This window comes from Platalea leucorodia, assembly GCF_965183815.1.
Source record: "Platalea leucorodia genome assembly, chromosome: 24".
Lineage (NCBI taxonomy): Eukaryota > Metazoa > Chordata > Aves > Pelecaniformes > Threskiornithidae > Platalea > Platalea leucorodia.
Genome location: NC_138846.1, coordinates 54527 through 77530, shown reverse-complemented (window position 1 = coordinate 77530; position 23004 = coordinate 54527). Strand labels below are relative to the sequence as shown.

Sequence of the window (23004 nt, the reverse complement as noted above, 5' to 3'; positions counted from 1 at the left end):
GTGCCTTCCAGCTCGGGTTGTGGGCGGCCTTTACACCTTGCCGAAGCAGGTTGCCTTTTCTAAGGGTGGTAGTGCTGGGAAGGGGCTCCTCTATTGCTGCGTTCCTCACAGAAGTGCTGAGCTTAGCCACGCGCTGAGGTCAGATGGGTTTGTGGAGGCTCGGCTAAGGGGGAGCTCAGTTCCCTGCATGGTCCTGACCACTTAGTTAGGCATTTTCCCTGTCCTTATGTGTGGGTGCATCTTGGTTTTACAGCTGGTGGGGAAGGCTTGGCTTGTGGAGTCAGGCTCATGGTGTGGAGGGTTAAAGGCTTAATCAAAACATGGGTGAGTGAGAAGAATAGCTGGAGACAAGTCTCTTTCTACAATGCTTGTTTAAATAACAGAGGAAAACTACCCAAGCCTGGAGGTGTTTTCCACAGGCGATGGCTCAGCTTTGGCTGGAGATGATGTAAATGTGGAGAGCCTCTTCTTGGGGTCCTTTGGAAATCTGTTAGGCTGGGTGCCAGTTAGCGCTTCAGAGCATCACTGTCAAAGGCTCATGCTTCATATAAATAGACACACAGTGTTTTAATTACCATGTACTGCAGCCTTGGGGGAGGCCTGTGCTGGTGTGAAAATCAAGAATCTAATATTGGTGATAATTAGATGAGCTGTGCTGTTCTGTTTCCTTAAAATTCCAGGGTTTGTTTGAACTGCTACGGATTAATTTTGTAGGAAGTGTTTGGAGGTTCAGGTGCTGACCAGTTAAAGCTGAATGGCTGCGGTCTAGGCTTGCGTGCATTTGTGAACAGTGGCTGTACCTGGGTTAATGCAGATGTTTTATTAACAGAAGAGTATCTGCAAGATGGCAACTGCTCAGAAGCAAAGGAATTGCGTGGTAGGATTTTCCTGTGTATTTCAGCGCAATGTATTATTTGCATTGGAACAATGGGTGAATTTTAGCTGAAATGGTGCATCCAAGTGCTCTTTAATATTTCTTCACTTGAAAATACCAGGCTAATTCAATCCTCTAACGATGAATAAAGATGCTTAGTAGCAAAATAGTTTGAGTCTGAACTTTGTGATCCTACACTTGGTAGGAATCAGCTATGTCCTAAAACCATAGTAACACCAAGTGTTAAGAATACTTCATAAATGCTGAGTGTCATACTTTTCAATGAAATTAAAATGTTAAGCAGGCATTGGACCAGACTGTAGACTTATATGTTTGTTGTTGTGGCCAGAGATTAATTCTTTTCTTTCTCTAACTTTCAGAGTGCAGTTGTATTTCCTACCAAAATATCTACTGAACAGCAATCCCTGATGCTAGTGAAGAGGCTCCTGGCAGTAGCAGTATCCTGCATTACGTATCTGAGAGGAATCTTTCCTGAAAGTGCCTATGGAACAAGATACATGGATGGTAACTGGCTGTTTTCATGGTTCTTTTCAAAATCTATCGCCATAGGATTGCTGTGAAGTTAATGAGTGTTTTGTAAAGCCACTTGGTCTTCTTGATTAAAGCTAATGGCCATTTTCAATGACTGTAATGGAACCTTCAGTAATACAATCATCGCTGAATTTTGTTAAAGATAGTGGTGATGCTAACTCAGTAATTAACAGCACACTGAGTAATGTTAATTTCAGTCTGCTTTTGATATATACTTTTAGGGAATGAACTTCACTTTCTTAGCAATGTAGTTGCATTTTGTCCTAAGTAAACATGCATGTATCTATATATTTTTTTTGAGATGTCTGCGTCAAAATTCTGAGGGAAGACAAAAACTGTCCTGGCTCTACTCAGCTGGTGAAATGGTATGTTAATTACAGTGCGTATGTAACACTTATGCCATGACATATGGAAGTTTGCAAATACAAAGAAAAAATGTCTCTCCTTTGTTGTAGTACAAGGTAAGGCATGGGAAATGCTGCTGCGTTCGGCAGCGGGAGTTTGCAGCTGCCGTCAGTGGTGAGGTGTTCAGAGGTGTAGGTCTGAGTTCTGATGCTACAAGTGGGATCAGTCAGCCGCTCTTTCTCCATGTGCTGTCCCTGAGGGGGGGGGGGGGAAGGCTTCCTTGCTGTAACCTGGAACTTCTTAATTGATCTTCTGTGCTAGAGGAAACTCAGGTGGTGCTGAGTGCATTTCGCCTTACCCTCATGCATCAACCATTAGCGAGGGCAGTGGCGTGGCAGCCTGTGGATGCTGACAAGGAAAAGCTCCCTGGTTTGTGTGTGAAGGGTGTGTGCTACCTGTTGGGAGTTTACAGGTGAGTAGCCTTTCTTCACTCAGCAGCATGTACACACCAAAACCAAGTTTTGCTTGTTGCCATATTCAAAAGAAATGTTAGACAAAAAATTAGGGTAAGTTTTGGTGCGCTCTTTGACTGTCGTTTACATGTTATATAAAAAGCAAATTGCAACATTTAAATAAAGGCAATAGCAACTCCTTTGTGGTTCAGAGATGTTGGTGTTCAGCTGAAGTACTTAATTATAAATTGATTAATGCATACATGTGTTAGGTGTTTGAAAATGGTAGCTGTACAATTGCATTATGTTTTTACTTAAATTATTTACTTAGATATTATATTTTTACTTCTGCAAAGAGGTTAGGGTGATTTGGGGTGTTACAAAGATAGTCATTGCTTGTATCACTACTAATAAAAAGACGGAATAATGGAATAAGTATTCTTTATAGCTCCAATCTAATATTAAGAAGGCTAAACACAAGAGTTTCACTTTTTGGGACTATTCTATTTAGCCAGAAGTGAAGCAACTGGAAATTAGTAGTAGATGGACAATATTATTTGATTTTTGCAGGATGTTAGGATGCTATGATGCCTTGCAGAGGAAATATGTAAGTCTTCCAGTATCATTTAGCTATTTTAAATGTATTTAAACATTCATTTCTGTAAGTCCATTAGCTGCCAGCATAGGTATTGGACTTTCTGGTTAGGGAATAGCTGTGCTTTAACATGTTAAAACCAGTTAGCTACAACGTGGGATGCACAGACATTTCAGGATAATGTTCTTTGTAAAAAGAAATGCTTAGAGGCAGGGATACTTTGGAATTTTATTCTGCCAGTTGAGTAAGTCCTTTCTTAAACAGATCAGGAGTTAAGTGTATGAAGAGGTTTCTCTTCAAACAGGCCTGTAGTTGTCTGTCTTGGTTTCCAGAGCTAGAGAAACAAAGCAGCTTGGTAAGCAGAAATGGGCTATGGAATACGTTTAATGTTCTTTTTTTCTTTAATTATATTTCTGACAGCTAAGAATGATTGTCCTAGCAGTAAGTATCTTTGACAAGTAAGGTACACGTTTTTTAAGGTAGGTGCTTAGGGACATGCACAGTTCTTACTCTGTTTCCTCTCCTGACTTTAAAAATACAGGTCTGTACTCATCCAGAAGATCCTCAGGTAACCTGCTAGAATATTGTACTGGATGATGAGTGATATATGGATATAGTGAAATATGTATACAAGCAATAGTACTTAATCACATTGACACATTTTAAAAAGAGAGACATCTTAAAATACCAACTGTAAGAATCACTAGAGCTAATCAGAATTGCCACATAGTGAATTGCCTTTGAATATCTACTGTCAGGTTATTCTCAGGCCAGCACAAAAACCCAAAGCATCACCTGTAAACATGCATCGTCCTAACTCGGTGTAACAAATTTATGGAACTTCTTTGGGGAAGACACAGGATGTTTTCACTAACCGCTGGGTGTCACTGTTATGTGTGTGAAGCATTTTCCTAGTGACTAAAATTTGAATGAGTATTTCATTCTAAAAACTTAAGCTGATGTTTCAAAATACTTTATCATGGTGATTCCTGGAAAATAATGTAAATATTCATTTTCATTTGATGATAATTACTTACATTAATACCACTAATAGTTACAGCATTAGAAAACTGAATTCAATGCATGTGAGTGCATCAGGCAGGAGTTGGGCTCTCATTATTTTCTTTAAATGCAAGGTTAATAGATTACTAGACAGAAGCAGCAGCATTTGGTTGACAGCTGATAGCTTAATAATTACTGGATTTTTTTTTTGCAGACAATTACAGAATGTTACCACTTCAAATTCAAGTACACCCAGAATGGGCCACTCCTGGATTTCAGCAGGTACTGTCACTGTGACTTTATTCTGCTCTGTGGTTTTACAGTCCATTGCATACACTTGAATGTAAAAACTGGATTTTATCTGTTTGGTGTTTCCTTTTTTTAATTCTGGATCTTAAGACTGATTTTATCAATGTGTACTATTAGCTTAGACTTATTCTTAAAATACAATTAATCATTTTGTCAGATTATGGTCATATTTTTAAATACCCACTCAAAAGATGATTCTTTGTGTCAGAGTCCAATACCTTCAAGACCCTGGTCAGAGAGTATTCCGTGCGTGGAGGGTGAAATATGTAATATCAGATTTACTTATCTGAAGATATGTGATGTTGCATGGGATTTCTCATTTAGCAGAGATGATACAAAATACACTGTAAATGCAATACAAATGTAAGCTACGCTTAGCAAAGCATAGCTATTGCAATACACAGTTCAATCACAATACCAGTGTGATTCCCATTACTGGTCTCTATAATATGTTCACTGTTACGACGCTGGGCATTGCCGCTCACGGGGAAGGAATACGTAGGTTGAAGCCAGCTCCAGCCCATTGCTCTCTTCGGAATTCTTTTGTTAGTTGTTTAGTGTTTATTCTCTTCGGGCTGAGCCGTATTTCCTCCCCCCCATGCTGGTCTGGCTAACTCAAGGAGACATTCACACTTAGTGAACTCAAGGAGAAACATTTACACCACCAGTTGATCCACTCAGCTCTGATAATAGTTGATCCTCTCAACTGACATAGCTATTTGTCGAACACAAAGGCCACACTCGGGTCGAGCTAAAGTCGGCTTTGCAGCAGCTGTGGTCAGTGACACCCTGCATCATTCCCTGAGCTTCACTGGCCCATCACCCGTGCCCATCTCCACTGAGCCTTCTTCCCTTGTAGGGGTTTACTGGTCAGTCACAGCTGCAAGGAAGTGGCTTATTTTAAGACAAGTAATTGAAATGTAGCAAGTTTGTACTTCTCCCAGGTTTTTTCCTGCATGAAATGCTTTTTTAAATTAAAAAAAACCCAAACCCAACAATCCAGACCTGGGTCCTTTGGGCTGAGTTTAGTTACTTACCTCTGAAAGAGGTTGTAAGTCATGTAAAAAACCCTGGTGGAAGGCGATGTGACTCTCGGCCACACCAGGTTGCCTGACTGTATTAGCATAAATTGATACTGGACTAATTTGAAAATATAAGGCATGGGCCTGCTTCTCTGTCACCCTGCGGGGAAGGAGATAACCATCTCCAGAGGGGTGAGACATTTGAAGCCACCGCAGTTAAGGGTGCGCTTCCAAAAGACAGGGTTACCCTGGCTGTTCAGGCCCTCAGCTGCCTCTCTAAGCTGTGAGGATCAGGGAGTAGCGGGAAGGCATTTTTGGTGGCAGTAAGGTAGGCTTTGGGTCAGCTGCTGGTGGAACGGGAGCGTGGAATTCGAGGAGCTGGGTGCCAGGAGTCACTTAAGCACACATTTTCTAATCAGTAACCATTCTTGTCAAAGTGTTTTATTTAAGGGAAAGCAAGGGAAAGACTTTGCAGAATTGGGGCTTTCAAAAGTACCTACTTTCTTTCTTTCAGATTGGGTATCTTTTAAGCACTGTGGAATGTAAAACACAGTAGTTGGTCACCGCTGCTGAACCATAATGCTTTCATGATGTCCCTGGCTCGGGGTTTGATCTTCCAAGGGGCAGAGAACGCGCAGGTCACTTAGCGTTAGGCATTGCAGTGCTTGTCATCTCAGACCTTGCGCAATAAATGTGATGTCTGCTTCTGACAGTCATAGAGTCTGTTAAACAGTTGTGTATCTTAACGCTAGAAACAGCTTACTCTGTATAAAAATCTGAATACTTTTGTCCATTTTTAGTAAGAATAAAAGGAATGATTCCACAATCACCTGTGCAGACACCAAGAAAGCAAGTATCCTCCTCATTCGCAAGATTTATGTGCTGATGCAAAACCTGAGTCCGTTACCAAATGATGTTTGCCTGACTATGAAGCTGTTTTATTACGATGAAGGTAGTATTTCCATATTGCCTTGATTTATCAACTGTGTTCAGACATTGGAAAACAATTCAAAGAAGTACTTCAATGTATAATCTTTATGGTTGCTGGGACTTGTTAAGTGATGTTATTTTGCCTGTGTCTGTTTCTCACAACAATTTCCAAAATCCAAGGGGAATGGTTTTGATCTCGCTGTAGGAACACAATCTTGTCACTGACTTCATTGGAGCAAGGATTTCAGTGCGTGTTAAAAACAAATGGGGTTTTACCGAGTATGTTAGGATGTAAGGTGTTTGCCAGGCTAGTTCTGGTTTTGATGACTTTAAATGTCTGACACTAGCTCTGCTTTCAGAATATATTACAGCTTTGTAATGAAAAATCAGAGCTTCTAGCTCATCGCTTTGCATATGTAAACTGTTTCAAATAGCTTTAATTGGGTTTTGCCTGTTGTGTAGGGGGGGGAAAAACTTCATTTAGTACAAGTTGAATATTGATTATTCCCTTCCCCCCCCCCCCAGGTTTTTTTGGAGTAGCTTTGTATTTAAAGGGGAAAAGAGTCTTTTAGCCACACAAGTGAAAATTTAATTTTACAAGAAAGTGCTTCATTCTGACACATTTAATGAATTCTTTTCTGCAGTTACACCTCCTGATTACCAACCTCCTGGTTTTAAGGAGGGTGAATGTGAGGGGATGATATTTGAGGGGGAGCCTATGTATCTTAATGTGGGTGAAGTGCCAACGCCTTTTCACATGCTGAAAGTTAAAGTGACAACTGAAAAACAACGGATGGAAAACGTTGATAAAAGCATCCTAAAGCACGGAGAGACTAATGTGCCTCTCCAGGTGCTCACAGTGGACAGAGATGACCCAGAAGCAGAGAACCAGGACGTGAATGTAAGAGCACAAATGTTTTGTATAGCTTGTTGAAATTTTTTGTGATTTATAGTCTAGAAAAGGGCCATTAATTGTTTTACTGCATGTCTTAACTATAACATTAATAAAAAGCTGTGTTTCCAGATATATTTAAGCAAAACAACATGTCTTCAATACATTTTTGCTTTTACTGCTTCAGTTAGCAACCTGTTGTTGTTAAAGCAGTGTTGAACAAGTGCATCAGCACGGTGCCTGTCTGCAGCATCGTTGGTAGTCGCCTCTCTGCGAGACTGGAGGGGAGCAGCAGAGGGGCAGCTCTGGGCTGTGGCTACGGGTGCCACTTGTTTGGCTCCGCTCACAGTCCACAGGTGAAACCTCCCTGGAGCTGCCCCGTACCAGTCCCAAGCAAGCTGCTGCAGCCAGACAGTAATGACTGGCAATACATTTTGTACAGCAGTATACATACAGCTAGTGATGCTAAAGTTAAAACAAACTTGATTCTGTATTGGGATTTTTCCCTGAGGAAATCTGCCTAGAAAAAAGCACAAAGGGAAAGTTACTGAAGGCATGAGCGCGTGACAGACTTGTGCATCCCGCTGCTGATGCTAGCGCACCCGAGGTGGCTCTCGGGCCTGTGCTTGTGCTGGCTTCAGCAATTTGGAGGCATTTATTTCTGGGGTAAGTTGAGGCAGGCAGCAAACACCTTCAGTCATGTCAGAATGTGCAAATCTATACTGGCCATAGGTGAGAAGGTGGCGGAGCTTCAAGGCTTCTGGCCGCTTCCCCTCATTAGCCTTGCTCGGGAGGCCTGTGGCTTATGTGATGGGAATAAACCGCTTGGCCCTCTAAATCTGCATATGCCTCCGAATTGCTGTTTCACAGGCAATGGGAAGGCGGTAATTGATGCACTGATAGTATTCTTTCAATATCCGTTGTTACAATTTTAGTATTTTGTACAGATGTTTTTCTTGGCAGTTGAATTAAATGTGTGCTTGCATTAATAATTAAGTAATGCTGGGCTAGCCTGTACATTCCATGTCAGATTCAATTATTTCAATACAGTTTGTTCCACCGAGAATCGATCTAATCCATCTAATAAGCTCTGGCCCTAAGCATCTGAGTACAAACCCTCTTCCTTATTTGTCTGCAGTAAGTGATAGACCTTTTTCTTAATCTAGGAAAATCCAGTCTTGGATAATAAAGTAGAAGATGGGAATAATGTAAATATTTCAGAAGCTCAAGGTAACATTTCTGTATATTTTTCAAGTCGCTTCAGTTTGTGCCTCTTCTTCCTGACGTTACTAAAACAAAAACTCCATTTTCTGATGTAGATCACTATTTCAAATTTACATTCTATTTTCTTCACATACATTGCTATGCCTTTATTTTCTGTTGTGGCTTTGTTCTGTAAAGCGCTTGGTTAGCACATGCACGTTTTCATGTTTCTGTTCTAAAATTCTGATCTTCTGTTCCATTTTATCAGATAAGCTAAGCTTACTGGGTTCTATATTTAGAAGTAAATTTTGTTGTTTGACTTTTCTATTATTGTTATGTTTTTACTAATATATTTAACTTCCACATAAAGCTTGCAGAGGTATTGTGCTCTGGAGTTCATTATTGCAGACTCGGGAAGCAGAATTCTCTGTTCAAAAAATGGTCCAGGTCTATTTTTGTTTAAATCACAGCTGTTTGGACTGTATCCTCACAGCTTCAGCCACTATGTATGTTTAGCAGAAATACCACTTTTAGCCACCTTTTTTCCTTAAGCTCTGACAGCGGGACCATGGTCTGGTTCTGCAATCCGTACGTGCTTCAGTCTGTGGGGCTGCAGAGGAATCGAGACCATCGGGGCTTGTGTACACAGGGTTTTTACGTTGTGGTAGACTGAGTGATGCCCATGTAAAAATACCTATCCGTATCACGTGTGTTCTTCTGTACAAAGGGAGTTGTTCATTACTGCATGGCTTGCTATGCCTGATCCAATCAATAACTTCATCTCAATGTTTTGTTTGGTTTTATGAATGATTGTGTGATTGTCTGTGCTGCTGGCTGTTGTAGTGCCTTTCTAGCTGCTTGCTTTCACGGCTTGCTCTGGACCCATGTGCCCTTTTCTTGTACTGCGTACGTGCAGCATTTTGATAATTGCAAGTGAACTTTGTTAACTTTAGTTTTAATAGGTACAAATTCTAGCAAAGCATTTTTGTTAGTATGAATCTCAGCAAACTGTTTCCTTAAGTAAAATCCTAACACCATAAAATCTGTCAATGTAAAACTATGCAAACGACGTGAGTAGCAGCAAAAAGCAAATTTCAGGTGGAAGCCTATAAGGCAGCACTTCTCAAGAAGGTGCCAAAACCATTTACTTCTGTTTTATTTAAAAAAAAAAAGTTTTATATAACAACTTCAATCCGCAGTTGAACTGAGACTTCTGCAGAGAATATAAATGAGATCTTATGTTTTGGAAGCACTCTGAGGACTCTCAACGCTGCAAGGCAAAGCTGCCTCCTCCTTTGTTATCAAATAAATGATTATGCTCTTCCTGCTATGCAGGACATCAGGAAGTACCTGCTTATCCTTTCTGATGAAAAACAGCAGCATCTGTCTTGTTGGCTTTTTCTTAGCCTTTATAAATAGGTAGTTGCTGTGGTGTTTGCTTACAATCATATAAATGTCCTCTACTGTAAGCTCTGAATGCAGAAGTGCCAATAAAGTAACTGTCCTGGCTACACCAGCCTGACCGCAGCTGCTACCAGAAACACGCCCTGGAAGCACTCCACGGGTTTGGTTTTTTTTAATCAGCACTCCAAGATGCAGACCCAGACTGTCTCCAGCTCAAAACATGAGACAGCAAACTCTGTCCTTGGGGATCTCTGTGAGCGGAAGCTTCTCTTTAAGATTTTAGAGAAACTAGGAGGAGAAGGAGAAGATGATTTATCTTCAGATTCCCCAAGATAGCCCGGGGGCTTGAAGATTGAACTTTGCTATCAAATGAGTTGAAGAATGAATTGCTGCTTGTTGATGTGCTCCTCTTGGAGAGGCTATGTAGGAAGCATCCAGACAATACCGGTACCCATTTGCTGTACGTAGTGTTTCAAACATAGCAAAGAAAGGTCAAAAGAGGAAATAATTGCCTGTTTTGGAAGAAGATTAAGTGGAGATGATGTAGGTGATTATGCTCAGAAATGCTCTGATATGCTCATGTGAAATAGGATAGCTAAAGGAACATAGTTCTCAAGACTGTGAAGTAAAAAAACAAGCTTTATGACCAAAATCGGGGGGGAACCCATTTATTTGGATGAGAAACCCAAGTAAAATGCTTTTTTTTTTTTTTCTGTGGCAGAAGTAGAGGCTTGTGTGGAGATAATGAATCTGTGGCGCTCCTAGAAGAAATGCCCATTAGTGCTGCTGCTTGCTCTGTTCACTCTTCTTAATGCATTTCCCTAAAGTTGCATCTGCTTTGAAATATAACTCTGGTTCTGCAGACTTCAGAAACGCCCATTTTCCATAAAATCTTCTGGACACATTGCTTTCCATGTAACTCTAAAAGCAGCAGCTGTGTCGGTGCTGAGGCTTTTGGTCCTCCCAACCCAAACAAGACTTGGAGCTTGTTGGGGCTGCCCTGGTGTCCGAGTGCCTGTGGAGGCAGTTGGACAAAGCAAGCCAGGCCTGGATTTCATTTTCTTTTAAATGGGTTGGAGTGTCCTGTTATTCAAGCCCAACACCAAACAGGCTGTGCTGTATATTTAAATAGTGGCATTAATGTTGTGTTTTTCAGAAATAAAATGTGCAACTTTGCAAAAACAGCTGACATTTCCATGCTGCTCAAAAATAACCATGGAAATGTGTAGGAAACGGCAAGTGTAGATCAGCGTTTCTGTCTTGACGATGGTAGTAGGCTGCAGAACTGGAATAACCACATAAAGCTGTATCTGGTGCTTTTAGAAATCCATAGAAGTTCCAAACCCATGCAAAAATGCAGCGAGTTGCTTGTCTTATGGAGTTGGTATAATGTTTTGTTTATAGGAACTACAAGACACAGGAAGATGCATTTGTCACCCTGAAATTTTTCAGTCATTTCCACAGCTGAAGCACAGTCATCTTTAACCAGTTCATGCTTATATCTGTATCCTAGATAAAAACTGGCATGGATTAGCAACAACATCTCCAGAACTGACTGCTCCTCCTTCGTGGCCTGTTCATGCAGCTGCAGGCAGCGATAAGGGAACCGTAGCTACAGAACTGCAGCCAAAGCTGCAGTGGCTGTGTGTGGCTGGGTTACAAAATGGCAGCCATCTGCTGGCAGCAGGTTCAGAACATGCAGAAGCTGTGCCAGAGTGGCCCCGCAGCGCTGTTTGCCCGTTCTGCGGTGCAAATCGGGCTCGTCAGGCTTTTTACTTAGAAGCAAAGCCCAAGATAGAGGAGCCTTTAGCAGTACGGTGCATAAAGGAGTTTGGGGATCAAGCCCACTCTTCCAAAGATCCTGTGTGTAAATCTGTACTACTTAGCATAAGTGGTAGGAAGCTGTGATAGGAAATTGCTGAATTGAAGATGTAAGAGTGTGTAACACTTGGTGGAGTTAACGACTCGCTTGCACATAGAGAACTGGAGCCCTTTTGAAGCATGTCTTTGCTCCGTTTATAATGTGCAGGTGTTCCTTGTGGCAAAATGTCAGTGTTAAGAAGCTGCTAGTGTGTTGTCAACAGTGTGCTTGCTTTATTATTTAACAACTCTTTTATAGAACCAAATTTAACTTGTGAAGAGGATGAAGTTACAAAGGGTGGAGGGAGCCAGCATCTATATGTCTGTAATCCTCAGGTATGAAAACTGCACTCTGTCACGTTAACCTTTTACTAGAGCTTTTGTGAAGCTTCTTTCCTACTTTGAGTGATTAATAGGTAATCTGCTAAAGGTTTATTTACTATAGTCAGTATTTTCAGCAATAAAATGCATTTGCATTTTACTTCCCAATATTTTGCAAAGATGATTAATATTTTAAAGCAATCAAAAGCAAAAATGAAAGGCTGTTTTTCTGTGATACACTTCTCAAACCAAACAGATGGTCTGACTGGTGTTAAGATAAATGAGAATGCAATTTCCGTGTTTATAAACAGCCATAACTAAACGCTCTTCCTAATAGAAATTTCTCTGCTAATTCTGACAGACCAAAACTTCATTAAAGGCTGATTAAAACTTAAAATGCAAGTTTATTACTCAGACTTAAAACTCCCACTACATTCCCTGCATGCAGTAAAATGGTGTCATTTAAATGTGGAGGACTACTTCAAACACAGGTCCTTAAGATTTCTTAAAACAGAATCGCCCTGGGTAACTGTGAGTGACTTACTGTGCAAAAATAACTGATGCTTTGATCTGTCAGGGCTCTTCGACACCTTCAGCTGTAAATAGTGCTCTTGACTTCAATGGGTGTGTGTCTGTATTTAAATTTCAGCTCAAGTGCTGAGCAGAGCCAGAGCTCTTTGCATGCTACAGCACTGAACCCTGCTGTAGCCTCTAGTATTATATTTGGGTTTTTTTACTGCTGTTACAAGGCAATGTCTTATTTTCTGATTTTAGGTCGATCATTTGGCAAGTAAGACGTCTGAACTTAATGTGTCAGAGAGCAGGACAAGAAGCGGAAAGATATTTCAAACCAACACTGTTAGTATCGTTTTTTTCTCTAGTCCTGTTCTTTCTATTTCTGTTCTTCTTTAAGCCAAACAGTGAATAAAACTCTAAGCTTTAATGCTTTTCATGTTGACAGAATGAAATTCTCATCACTTCTAAAATTCCCATTAACTTCAACACATTTGGATTCTTAGTGTCAAAAAAAAGTCTGTTCCAAAGAGTTAAAAGCTCAGTGATGATGTAGTTAACACAGGTTGAGAAAGATTCATTAGGATTAATTTATATCTTCCTGAGAATACACTTAGCCGAATTCCCTGCTGGTTGAATCCGTCGTTGATAGGAGCGTGTGCCAGGAGAGATCCCCAGCCCAGTGCCATATGCTTGCTAGTGATTTTACTTGGAAAACATGAGGCCAAAGTTCTAACCTTGGATCTGTGACTCATTCATACCAAGAAAAATCTGCTATTTCTTTGCTTAATCATATTTTAGCAGATGAGTCTCGTAGTTGGTGCTACCTGCGGGGAGCCAAATTCCTCCAGCCTTGCACAGGTGGAGCAGAAGTTGTCTTCAGGGTGGAATTTGGCCTTTGGGGATGGCGTTGGGGGGCCCCCGTTTCTCTGTCGCTGCTGCCTTTACCAGCTGAGCTTGGCAGCTTCAGCTTGGGGGCCTTCACCAGACCTCAGCATCTCTTACGTGTGAATGTTTGAGGTTACTGGTAGGTTCTTATCAGAAAAAGCTGTGGGGTGAATGACTGCTGTTCTAGTAAATAAGTGCTCTTCATTTACAGTCAGAAGGGGAAATGATGCGTCAAAGCCAAGGAAAATTGTACCCGTCCTGTCCCCACTCAGAAAAGCTCTTCACTAATTTTTAGCGCAGGTTAGGGAACAGTGGTTGTGTAAGGATTCATAACGTGCAGCTCAGTTGTTGCCAGTAGTTTTCTCCTAAACCAATAGTTGCCTTATTTCTATAAAGGCCGATGGAAATTGAGCTTTGGGAGCGTGCAAAATTCGTTCGTCAGCAGAATGTTCTGAAGAAATCCAGAAGATAAATTGGTCTGTGTCTTAAAAATACCTGTCTATGAAAGCTGCATGTGAAAAGGGCTATTGGTGTTGGCAACAGATTCATGAAGTGGAGATGTTAAATGCAGAATATAGAACTAGTAGATTCAGTCTTTGTAAAGTACCGCTTACTGCAGAACAGAATTTTTTACTTCCAACCCCAAGGCCATATGCGGTGTTTTTTGTTACTCACTGATGTGAAAGGGGAAAAAAAACAAAACAAAAAAACCCAGAACATCATTCTGTATGCTCACTATCACTGTATCTTTCTTTTAAAAAAAGCTTTTGTTAATGAACTTAATACTAGAATTTAAACAAAGCACAGTTGCTTTGAATAATCGAAAGCAGAGCTAAAGGCTAAATTCTCATCTTTTCACGTGTGCACATCGGAAATAAGCGGATCAAACTCAGGAAGGCGAGCCTGTGTGGTGCTGAGCCCCCTCTCCCGTTGGTATGGGGTGCTGTGCTCCTGTGCAGAGCCCTCCTGGTGCCGCCGGGCTCTGCGGCTGGGCTGCTGTGGTGGCTCCCAGCTGCTCGTGGAATTGGAGTTGAGGCACTCCCTCTGTGGAGGGAGCAGCCTCTGTCACGTTCCCTTGCAGCCATGACACACAGGGGCTTTTTTTTAAAAGCCTGCCCACAGTAATTTAGAGGGATGCTCAGTTCTGCCAGAAAACATATCCAGATGTTGCTCCCGGCTTAGCACCTCTGGGCGGGGAGCAGGCGATAGTGAGGTCGGGCTGGATGCTCCGCACGCGGCTCTCGACACGTCGCACAACTGCCTCGGTCAGGGCGGGCTTTTCCTGTGTTGAACTTGCCAACGCTGTGGAGCGGGCTGCGGTCTGTGCAGCGTGGCAACCTGTAATGCGGTGTTTCTTTGCCCTTGGCAGGTTCATCACTTTGAACTCTCATCTAGTCAAGACGTGCTGCCAAAAAGGAGAAAGATCAGCGAACCAAAGGAGCGGTTTTAGATACTCCTCTCCCTGCTGTTGGTTTACAGAGTTCTTCTCCACACCACTTCCACTTTGTTGTTTCATGTGAATGTTCATATTTAAATATCTTTTAGGGATCTTTTCAATTTGTAGTCAAAATAGAGTGTATTTTAGGGAAAGAAAATCTGTGAAGAAGCCCAGCTGCAGGAATGAGAACTGAATTGTTAGAGGAGGTCGTACCCCATCGGGAGGGACAGGAGGGACCTGGCTGCTGCTGTTGCCGAGACCGTTTCTGTAATGAGGGTGATTTGGGGGTTTGACTCCCTGCTCGTAACGTGTTTAAATCCTGATGGTGATGGTGTAACTGGCAGTGTTGGGCTGTGTTTTGGAGCTGAGGAGCTCCCTGTCCAGAACCCGCCTGTACGGGGCACAAACCCCTCGGGGCTCGGCTTCGCGGCCCTGCTTTGCGGTGGCTGCGCCATCGGTTCCAGCGATGTTCTGTTTCTTGCTTTTGCTACTGGGGCAGTTGGGGGGCCTTGATTTTTTTGCATTTCTGCCAGGCTGAAGGCTCCAGCCTCGAGTAAAAAACGAGCATCTTCACACCTTCAATTACATATTTCATGCCAAAATGCAGGGATTTCTGTACAGCTGTGATGAGACATGTACGTAACTACAGATGGAGTATTAATCTGTGGCAGGCATCTACAGGTGTGAGATTATTTGAAAAGACTTGTATTTATGCAAAATGATTAATTGCAGATTGCAGGTGCCGTTTCTTTTTCTAACTAAATCTTGTTCATTTTTTCCGGTGCTGTGAATGACCCGGCGCGGCGAAGAGCTGCTGCCGCCGTGACGGGGGGACAGCGGAGCCCTTTTGGGCGTTTTTGACGTTGAAATGCAGCGTGCCTCTCTGCCGTTCCCCATGAAACGCCGTCAGCGTGCGGCCGCCGCCTGTTCCTTTGCCCTGCGTGCGGGGCGATGCCGGGAGCCCCGCCGCTCCCCGGGCCGCGTCCCGCTACCGGTTGCGCGGGAGGCGGAGGCGGCGGAGGGGAAATCCCGCCCCCGCCGGCCCGGCCCCGCCCGCTCCCATTGGCGGCTCCCGGCGGCGCGGGCTCCCATTTGCCGGCGCGGGGCTTGAGCTACCGGAGCCCCGGGAGCCGCCGGGCCGCTCCCGCCCCCGCAGGAAGCTTTGTCCCTCCCCGGCCCCGAAGTTTGGTCGCAGGGAGCGGAGTGGGGGGGACCGGCGGGCAGGGGTAAGGCCGGGGCAGCGCCGTCCCGCGTTTTGTTCCTCGGCCCCGAAGCTGCGGGCGGGGCGGGGGGGGGGCGGGGCGCGCTCCCCCTCGTTTGCTGTTTTTGCGCGTTTTGCAGGGGAAAAGTTGTGGGCTGGGGTCTGGGCGGGAGGCTTGGGGGTGGCGGCCTGGGAGGGCGAAGCTGAAGGCGCGGCTCGGTGCCCCCTGGAAAGATGGGGGTCCCTGGCGAGCGGATGGGGCCCTGGGCGAGCGGGTCTGGGGTCCCTGGCGAGCGGGTGGGGCCCCGGGGTCTCTGAGGTCCCTGGAGAGGGGGTGGGGCCCTGGGGCCCTGGCGAGGGACAGGGCTGCACCGGGCGAGGTGAGAGGGAGACCCGTGCGGATGAAGGTGCTCGTCCCGCATCGCCCCGGGACGCTGCCGGGTGTCCCACCACCCGCCTGGGTGCGGGGCCTGGGCTCTGTGCGGGGCTGGGAGGCCCCCAGCGTGGAAGGACTCGGCTGTGGCTTGGATCTCCCATCCTCTCCCTGGACAAGCACGTCATTAGGTGACAGCCGGCCGCTCCCTGTCTGTGGCTCTTGTACAGCCATCCTGGGAAGGGTGAGCTGAAAATTCCTGGGTGGAAAGGTCCCTTGTCCTTGTCTGTGCCTCCCTGGAGCCTGGGCTTTGGGTCTTGGGGCTTAGCACTGTCGCAGTCTGTTGTGTTTAGAAACAGGGCAGACCTTGGTTCTCCGTGTGCCCAGCCGGAGGGGGAGATGACGACGCTAACGCACCGAGGACGGCGTGCTGAGGCGGGAAGGAACTTGGACAAGAAACCCGACAGCGAGGAAGATGCAGCTGCGGACAAAGACCTGAATGAAGATGATCCCGACGACTCCAAAGATATCCGCCTCACGCTCATGGAGGAGGTGCTGCTCCTGGGGCTGAAGGACAAGGAGGTAAGGCAGGCGTCTCCCGTGGCCGCGTGCGCAGCGGTGGCAGCGCTGCCTCCGGGTCCCTGGAGGTGAGGTTCTCAGCGAACAGCAGAAGGAATCGTACAAGTTCCTCTGAGTCCTCTTCAACAAAGCTAGCCTGGCTGGCTCAAACCACCTTCATCTGTAGCTTAAACTGAGCTGTGGAGGTTGCTTGCAAGTGCTGTCCCACCAGCTCTGCTACGGGAACTGTCAGAAGCAGCTGGAGGCAAGCGGTGCCTTATGGTCTTGTGCTCCTGCCATTTGCAGAGCAAAGGTGGGTTTGTTCTTTGCCAGGGTCAAAGAGGTGGGGTAAAAGGAGCCTCACCTGGTGCATGAGATGGTAAATGTCCTCTTCCCTAGCCCTAGTGCACTTTGCTATATGAAACCATCAGCTGAAACGCAGAGATACTCTGAGCACTGGTTCCACTTCGTTAAAAATTGATGTGAGAAACGGCAGGGGCAGGTTTTGAGAGAAGAGAGCGAGGCGAGAGAAGGCAGCTGGACCGAGAGTTGAAAGCAGGTGCAGGATGGGTCTGAGCACAGCAATGGCAAAGGAGGTAGGGGCCACGTCTCTGTTTTTAGGCCTTAGCTGGGCAGGAATGGCATCCTGCAGCTCAGGGCGAGTGGGGCTGGATGGGGATCTCTCTGCTGGGTGCTCGTCTTGCCCAGGTGTGCCTGGTTACTGGCTCTCCTTGGCAGCAGTGGATGAACTTCACAGCCAGTTATTTTCAGTGGGTTGTTCCCTGCTAGAAAGGGACCCTGGTCAAACTGAATTGTTTTGTGCTTATCAGCCGGTAGGAACTCGTTTCTCAACTCTGCCTAGAACGAGCTGTGGGGAAAGGAGAAGACATCTTGCGTCGAATTCTCTGAGCTGCTTGGCTCTTATCTGCTGTGTCGGCATGCCTTGTCGTCTTTAGTGCGTGCGTCATCTTGATCTCTTTGGGGGAATCTGATGCTGCTATTCCTGTCAAGCAGATGGGGAAATCGAGACCAGGGGAAGCTAACCAGTTGCCCAAGGTGCTTCTTGGGATGATAATGGCAGAGGAGAGCCTTAAACACAGGTTTTTCAGCTCCAGGAGGACTCTTCCTATGAGCCTGTCTCCCACCCTGAGGAAAGGAGACCCTGTGGTCGTCAAAGCTGTGGTAGATGGGCCACCTTCTCTTCATCTGTTTCTCTGGGTTGAAATTAAGCCCCTGTGAGGAGCCTGAACTTTGTTTTCTGTAAGGCCCTGCTACTGCTGAGTTAGTTGGAGCTGGTGCTCAGGCCATGGCTTCTGACGTGGACCACGCTCACAGATCCGGCAGGGGAGAGCTGCAGGTCGTATGAGTGACAGCGGCCTGTAGCTGTCCTGTTTAACAAACCCAGATATTATCTAGGACGTGCTGAGCCCAATAGGAAGTAACCGGAGAGCAGGGCTATAAAGAACACATCATGCAAATAATTTTGGAGCAAATATTTGAGAGCAGCCTAGGAGCATGGCGTGGTCTGCTTTCTTCCTGGGCTACGTTTAGCATTCTTGTCTTGGTTAATGTTTTCCTGGGAATGGCCCTTCAGCCACCAGGAAGTTAGGAGAGCACAATAGATACGAAAAAAACTTGTCACACTTTTATTCCCCGCCCCCCGCCCCCATCCTGCCCTTCCACATTCCTCGTCTCAGAAGGAAGACCAGGGGCAGCAGCAGCCTGGCTGTGAGCTGGGCTCCCAGGCATTGGGTTTTCCCAGCTCTGTTGTTCACTCATGGTTTGATGATTGGAAAAAAAATCAGACAATTTTAGCCAAATCCAATGAGCTCACAGTGTAATTTCATTATTTTAAATACGAGTCTGTCCATCTAGGAGAAACTGGCTGCACACCGGCCTGGCATTTGTTACCAGTCTGATTTCAGAAGCTGAAAGTAGCCCAGGAGCTTTCGACTTGTTTGATTTCAGACCCCTTAACATTTTCTAGGGGTAACGTGCCTTCCAGCCCAGTGAACTGAAAGTTTTGGTCACCTCCACACCCTTTGCTGGAGAAGTTGTTCCTAAAGGGCACGTGCAAAAAACAGGGCATCTCCCGTGGCTGTAAATCAGCAGGGCAGGGATGACAGGTTGCTTTGTCTTTCCTCACAAGGAAATGAAGAAAGCAAATAAAGATTTTCATTTCTTTTATGGTTCTCTGTGCTACGCAAGCTGAGCAACCCGGTGTCCAGATGCACTGTATAAACAGACAGACTGGGGACAAGAGTTTACCCATATGGACTGTAAAAACTTCCGTGTCGGGGGGGCTGCATGTTCTCAGCCTTTTTTCCTTAGGAAAGGGGCTTGTTAGGCTGCTTTCTCTGCAGTCTCTTGGTAGCTTTTAGACCTGCCCCTTCTCTCCTCCCCCCCATTCCCTCCAGAGAAAAAGAGCAACGAAAAGGGAGTCACGAGCGGGCCGTAGCGTTTCTGCTGATTGGCGTCCCCCTGCAAGTAAAAATAAGTGCGTTGTGACTTTGCATCCCGCTTGGCTCGCCCTTCCCTTGGGCCCATCGCAAACGCCAGCACCTGCCCCGTTCCCAGCCCCACTGCCTGCCTGGATGGGCCTCTCCCCGCAGCCCTGCCTGCTCTCCACTTGCCCTGAAATCCAAGGGCTGCCGCCCCACGTCCGTGCCACGACACAGCTCTCATCGGGCCAGAACAACCGGGCTTTGTTCTACTCGGCAGATAAAAGACAAGTGGAAGAAGGGAACGGAGAGGTCGCCTCGGCTGTCCCTTTGCTTCAAACCAGGGTCAGCTCTCTCCCGAGAAGCATCAGCTGAATGTTCTTAAACCTTAAGGGACAGAGCCTTCCCTTCCCTGCCCCCTCCCTCCGGGGGCGAACTGTTCCTGGCCTTTCTTGTCTGGCTGGTTATTTCTTCCTGCTGCCAGCTCCAATCTCTCTGGCTACAATTTTAGCCGAGGACTCTGTCCTGTGCACAGTGGAAGTGGGAACTGGCCATTCCCTTTCTTTTTGCTGCTGCCTTTTATGTGGCTGACCCTGCTTATCCTGTTCTCCCTCTGTCTTCTCATCCCTGGACCAAAAACCCCGACTCAATTGCTGGTTCCTTGTGGGCCATATTTTCCAGACCTCTGCACCTTCTTGTTGCTTTGCCAAATGCCTTAATGATTTTGGAGCTTGTGCTTCTCGGGCTGAGGACCCCATCCCGTGGCGGGCTCAGAGAACAGGGCTCAGGGCCAGGTGGGGAACGTGCCGAGGCTGAGCAGATCCAGTCAGCAGCAGCCCCAGCGCTACCCCGCTGCTGGGACCCGAACTGCTGCACCCCAGCCCCAAGGTGCCTGCTCTGGGGGGAGAGGCGGGATGTGTTTTCCTGTCCTTCATCCCCGGCTGGAAATCTTCTCTTCCCTCGCAGAAGCCTGCGGGTGGGTTTGAGTGATGGGGGGTGATGGGGCGGGTGGGTGAGGGGCTGGGGAAGCTCTTGTGCCCTGTGGTGGGAACTGGGGCTTGCTGCAGCCTGCGCCCCAGGGAACGGTGCTGTGGGTCGTGGGGAAACTCTTCTTCATGGGCCTGAGGAGCGATTTCTTCATACAGCTAATTACTCCCAGGGCATACCTCGAGCTGGTGGGGGCTTTCTTCAAGAAAAGCAGATTTTGCCTCCCGTTTCCCCCGGGCACATCTGCAGCCAGCGCTGAGGCAGGGCAGAGCAAAGCCCGCATCGCTGGTTGCAGCCCCACGGCAGCAGCAATGTCCTTCTGTGGGCAGCGGCTTGCCAGGGGAAAGGGCCCTGCTTTTCTCATTCTTGCTCAGATTTTTTACGATCCGGGGTTGGGCACAGGTGCCTGGCCAGCACCGGGGTGTGCCGGCTGGTTGTGGGTGCAGCAGGAAGGGCACGGCCTGAATTGCTCAGTGTTTACAGGGAGGTTTGGGGCAGGGAGGGGGTTCGTTGGGGCTGCTGGGCACTTTTCACCTGGAGGGGAAAGCCCCTTCTCCCTCTGGCCTGGGAGGCAGAGCTGTTAATGGGAGCTGGGAGAGTTGCCTGGGCAAGGGCCGAGCAGGCTGGGAGGGGTGAGGGGCTCGGCAGAGCTCCCCTTCCCATTTCTCTTCTCCCCTTTCCATCCATCCTCTCTCTCCCAGGGCTACACCTCCTTCTGGAACGACTGCATCTCTTCAGGCCTGCGGGGCGGCATCCTCATCGAGCTGGCTCTGCGCGGCCGGATCCGCCTGGAGCCACTCTCCATCAGGAAGAAGAGGCTGCTGGAGAGGAAGGTGAGGGAGCCACAGGAGCTGGGCTGGAGGCCCCACAGGCTTCAGGGCTCCGTCCACCCCAGCCAAGCCCGCTGGCAGCGAGCTTTGCCGAAGCGGCGCTGCCTGCCAGGGCTGGTGCCAATCCTTCAGGAAGGTCTGCGTCCGGCCTTACGCCGTGTTTCCCTTTGTCCTTCCAGGTGCTCTTGAAGTCAGACGCACCCACTGGTGACGTCTTGCTGGATGAGACCCTCCGACACATCAAGGCCACGGAGTCTGCGGAAACAGTGCAGACCTGGATAGAGCTGCTCACTGGTAGGGCCAGTTAAAGAGGCCAGCTCCCCAGCTCCCTCGGGGCCCGTCCCTGCCGCCTCTCCCCTCTCCGCGGCTTGGCCATCCCCTCGCTTCGCTGGAGACGGGCAGAATACTGACAGCGGCACAGGGGAAGGCTGAATGTGGGGGCAGGGAACGGTTTTCTGGGTCTTTTTTGTTGTGAGTTGGGTGGAAGACTTGGATCTTGCTCCCAGTTGCCTCTTTTTTCATGATGAGTCTTCACCAAGTCTGGAGTTCAGGGTTCTGGGAAGAAGGGGCTTTCCAAAGGGATCTGCCCCAGGCTGCTGCACCCTGTGGCTGCTGGGAGCTTTGCCAGCTTGGACTGATGGGAGAAGCGGGTCAGAGTCAGGCCAAGGGGAGGAAGAGGGTTCCTGCGGTGGGGACTGGTGTCCGTGCGAGCACGGGTGGTCCTGGGCTGGAAGCAGCCTGGGTGCTGGGGTTGGGTGGCAAAGCTGTCACTGCCCCGGCGTTAAAGGGGCTCTCCTCTCCTGCAGGGGAGACCTGGAACCCCTTCAAGCTGCAGTACCAGCTGAGGAATGTGCGCGAGCGCATCGCCAAGGCGCTGGTGGAGAAGGGCATCCTCACCACGGAGAAGCAGAACTTCCTGCTCTTCGACATGACCACCCACCCTGTCAGCAATGCCACTGAGAAGCAGCGCTTGGTGAAGAAGCTGCAGGAGAGCATGCTGGAGCGGTGGGTGAATGACCCCCACCGCATGGACCGCAGGACTCTGGCTCTCCTGGTGCTGGCCCACTCCTCAGATGTGCTGGAGAACATTTTCGCCAGCCTGGCAGACGACAAGTACAATGTGGCAATGAACAGGACCAAGGACCTCCTCGAGATGGACCCCGAGGTGGAAGCAGCCAAAGCCAGGGGCACAGAGATGATCTGGGCCGTCCTGGCAGCCTTCAATAAGTCCTAAAAAGTCCCTGAACCCCCCCAAACCAGGTGGGGGAGCCTCACCCCCTCCATGCGAGGCCGGGTGTGTTTGGGCACCGAGGTCCTGCAGCTCAGCTCGGGGAGACCGAGGGGGCTTTGTTCTCCCCCCAGGCAGGGGTGGGAGGGCGAGAGCATGGGCAGGTCACAGGCTCCTCCACGGGCCGGTGCTTCTGGGGAGAAGTGGCGACAGCTCTTTGCTCCCCTTCCTGTGCTTCTTGCCCGTGGGCTTCCTTTTTGGGCCGGTGCAGAGCTGGGGGGTGGCAGAGCCCAGCCCTGCCTCTGCGTGCAGGAACCGAGCTGCTCGGATTGGCCAAACCCCGGCAGAAACGGGGCCGCGGAGCAGCCTGCGCTCCCGGTGCGCCGGCTTGTCCGGCCACCTCTGCAGCTCCCTCTTCTGCGCCTGGGTCTTGCCTTTGAGCTGCCTGGGCAGCGGGGGTTCCCATTCGGGGCACACCGACCTCCTCCTAGGATGGGGTACGGGCAGGGACCGGTTCAGGGGTGTCCGGCGGCTGGCACCCATCTGTGCCGGCTGGCCCGGGGCAGCCCAAAGCCCTCGGCACGTGTTGCCGTTGAGGAGCAGCTCTGCAAAGGCCGTGGAGCCCTGCCCTGGGCCGTGCCCCCGCCGCACGCCCGCTCTTTCTAGCAAGAGCTAAAAGTTAAACTGTGATTTTTATTTTTATCCCCCCGCCCCCTTTCCTCCACCACTTTGATCTCCTGTAGTTCCTGTCAATGTATTTCTCTGCAGCCCAAGGGAGTCCTGGGT

General features: G+C 47.7%; 2 protein-coding genes across 8 annotated transcripts; both read left to right on the top strand.

Moving 5' to 3' along the window:
• Positions 1-844: 844 nt before the first annotated feature.
• HORMAD1 (HORMA domain containing 1) lies at positions 845-15227 on the top strand (the record flags this gene model as incomplete). The annotated part of the gene is made up of 13 exons (XM_082333038.1): positions 845-877; positions 1255-1399; positions 1728-1791; positions 2794-2830; positions 3239-3259; positions 3360-3386; positions 4035-4102; positions 5952-6103; positions 6726-6982; positions 8140-8203; positions 11700-11776; positions 12536-12619; positions 14532-15227. 13 exons carry the CDS (start codon positions 845-847, stop codon positions 14610-14612), a joined length of 1110 nt encoding a protein of 369 aa, XP_082189164.1. The 3' UTR covers positions 14613-15227.
• Positions 15228-15701: 474 nt separating this feature from the next.
• Positions 15702-22991, top strand: GOLPH3L (golgi phosphoprotein 3 like). 7 transcript variants are annotated; one of them, XM_082333198.1, is made up of 6 exons: positions 15702-15826; positions 16355-16418; positions 16528-16756; positions 20862-20993; positions 21170-21284; positions 21797-22991. In XM_082333198.1, the coding sequence occupies exons 3-6, from the start codon at positions 16574-16576 to the stop codon at positions 22222-22224; spliced, it is 858 nt and encodes a 285-aa protein (XP_082189324.1). In that variant the 5' UTR covers positions 15702-15826; positions 16355-16418; positions 16528-16573; the 3' UTR covers positions 22225-22991. The 7 variants fall into 7 exon arrangements, with proteins under 7 accessions (XP_082189324.1, XP_082189325.1, XP_082189321.1 ...); XM_082333199.1 differs by lacking the exon at positions 16355-16418 and having other exon boundaries at positions 16562-16756; XM_082333195.1 differs by lacking the exon at positions 16355-16418.
• The last annotated feature ends 13 nt before the right edge of the window (positions 22992-23004 follow it).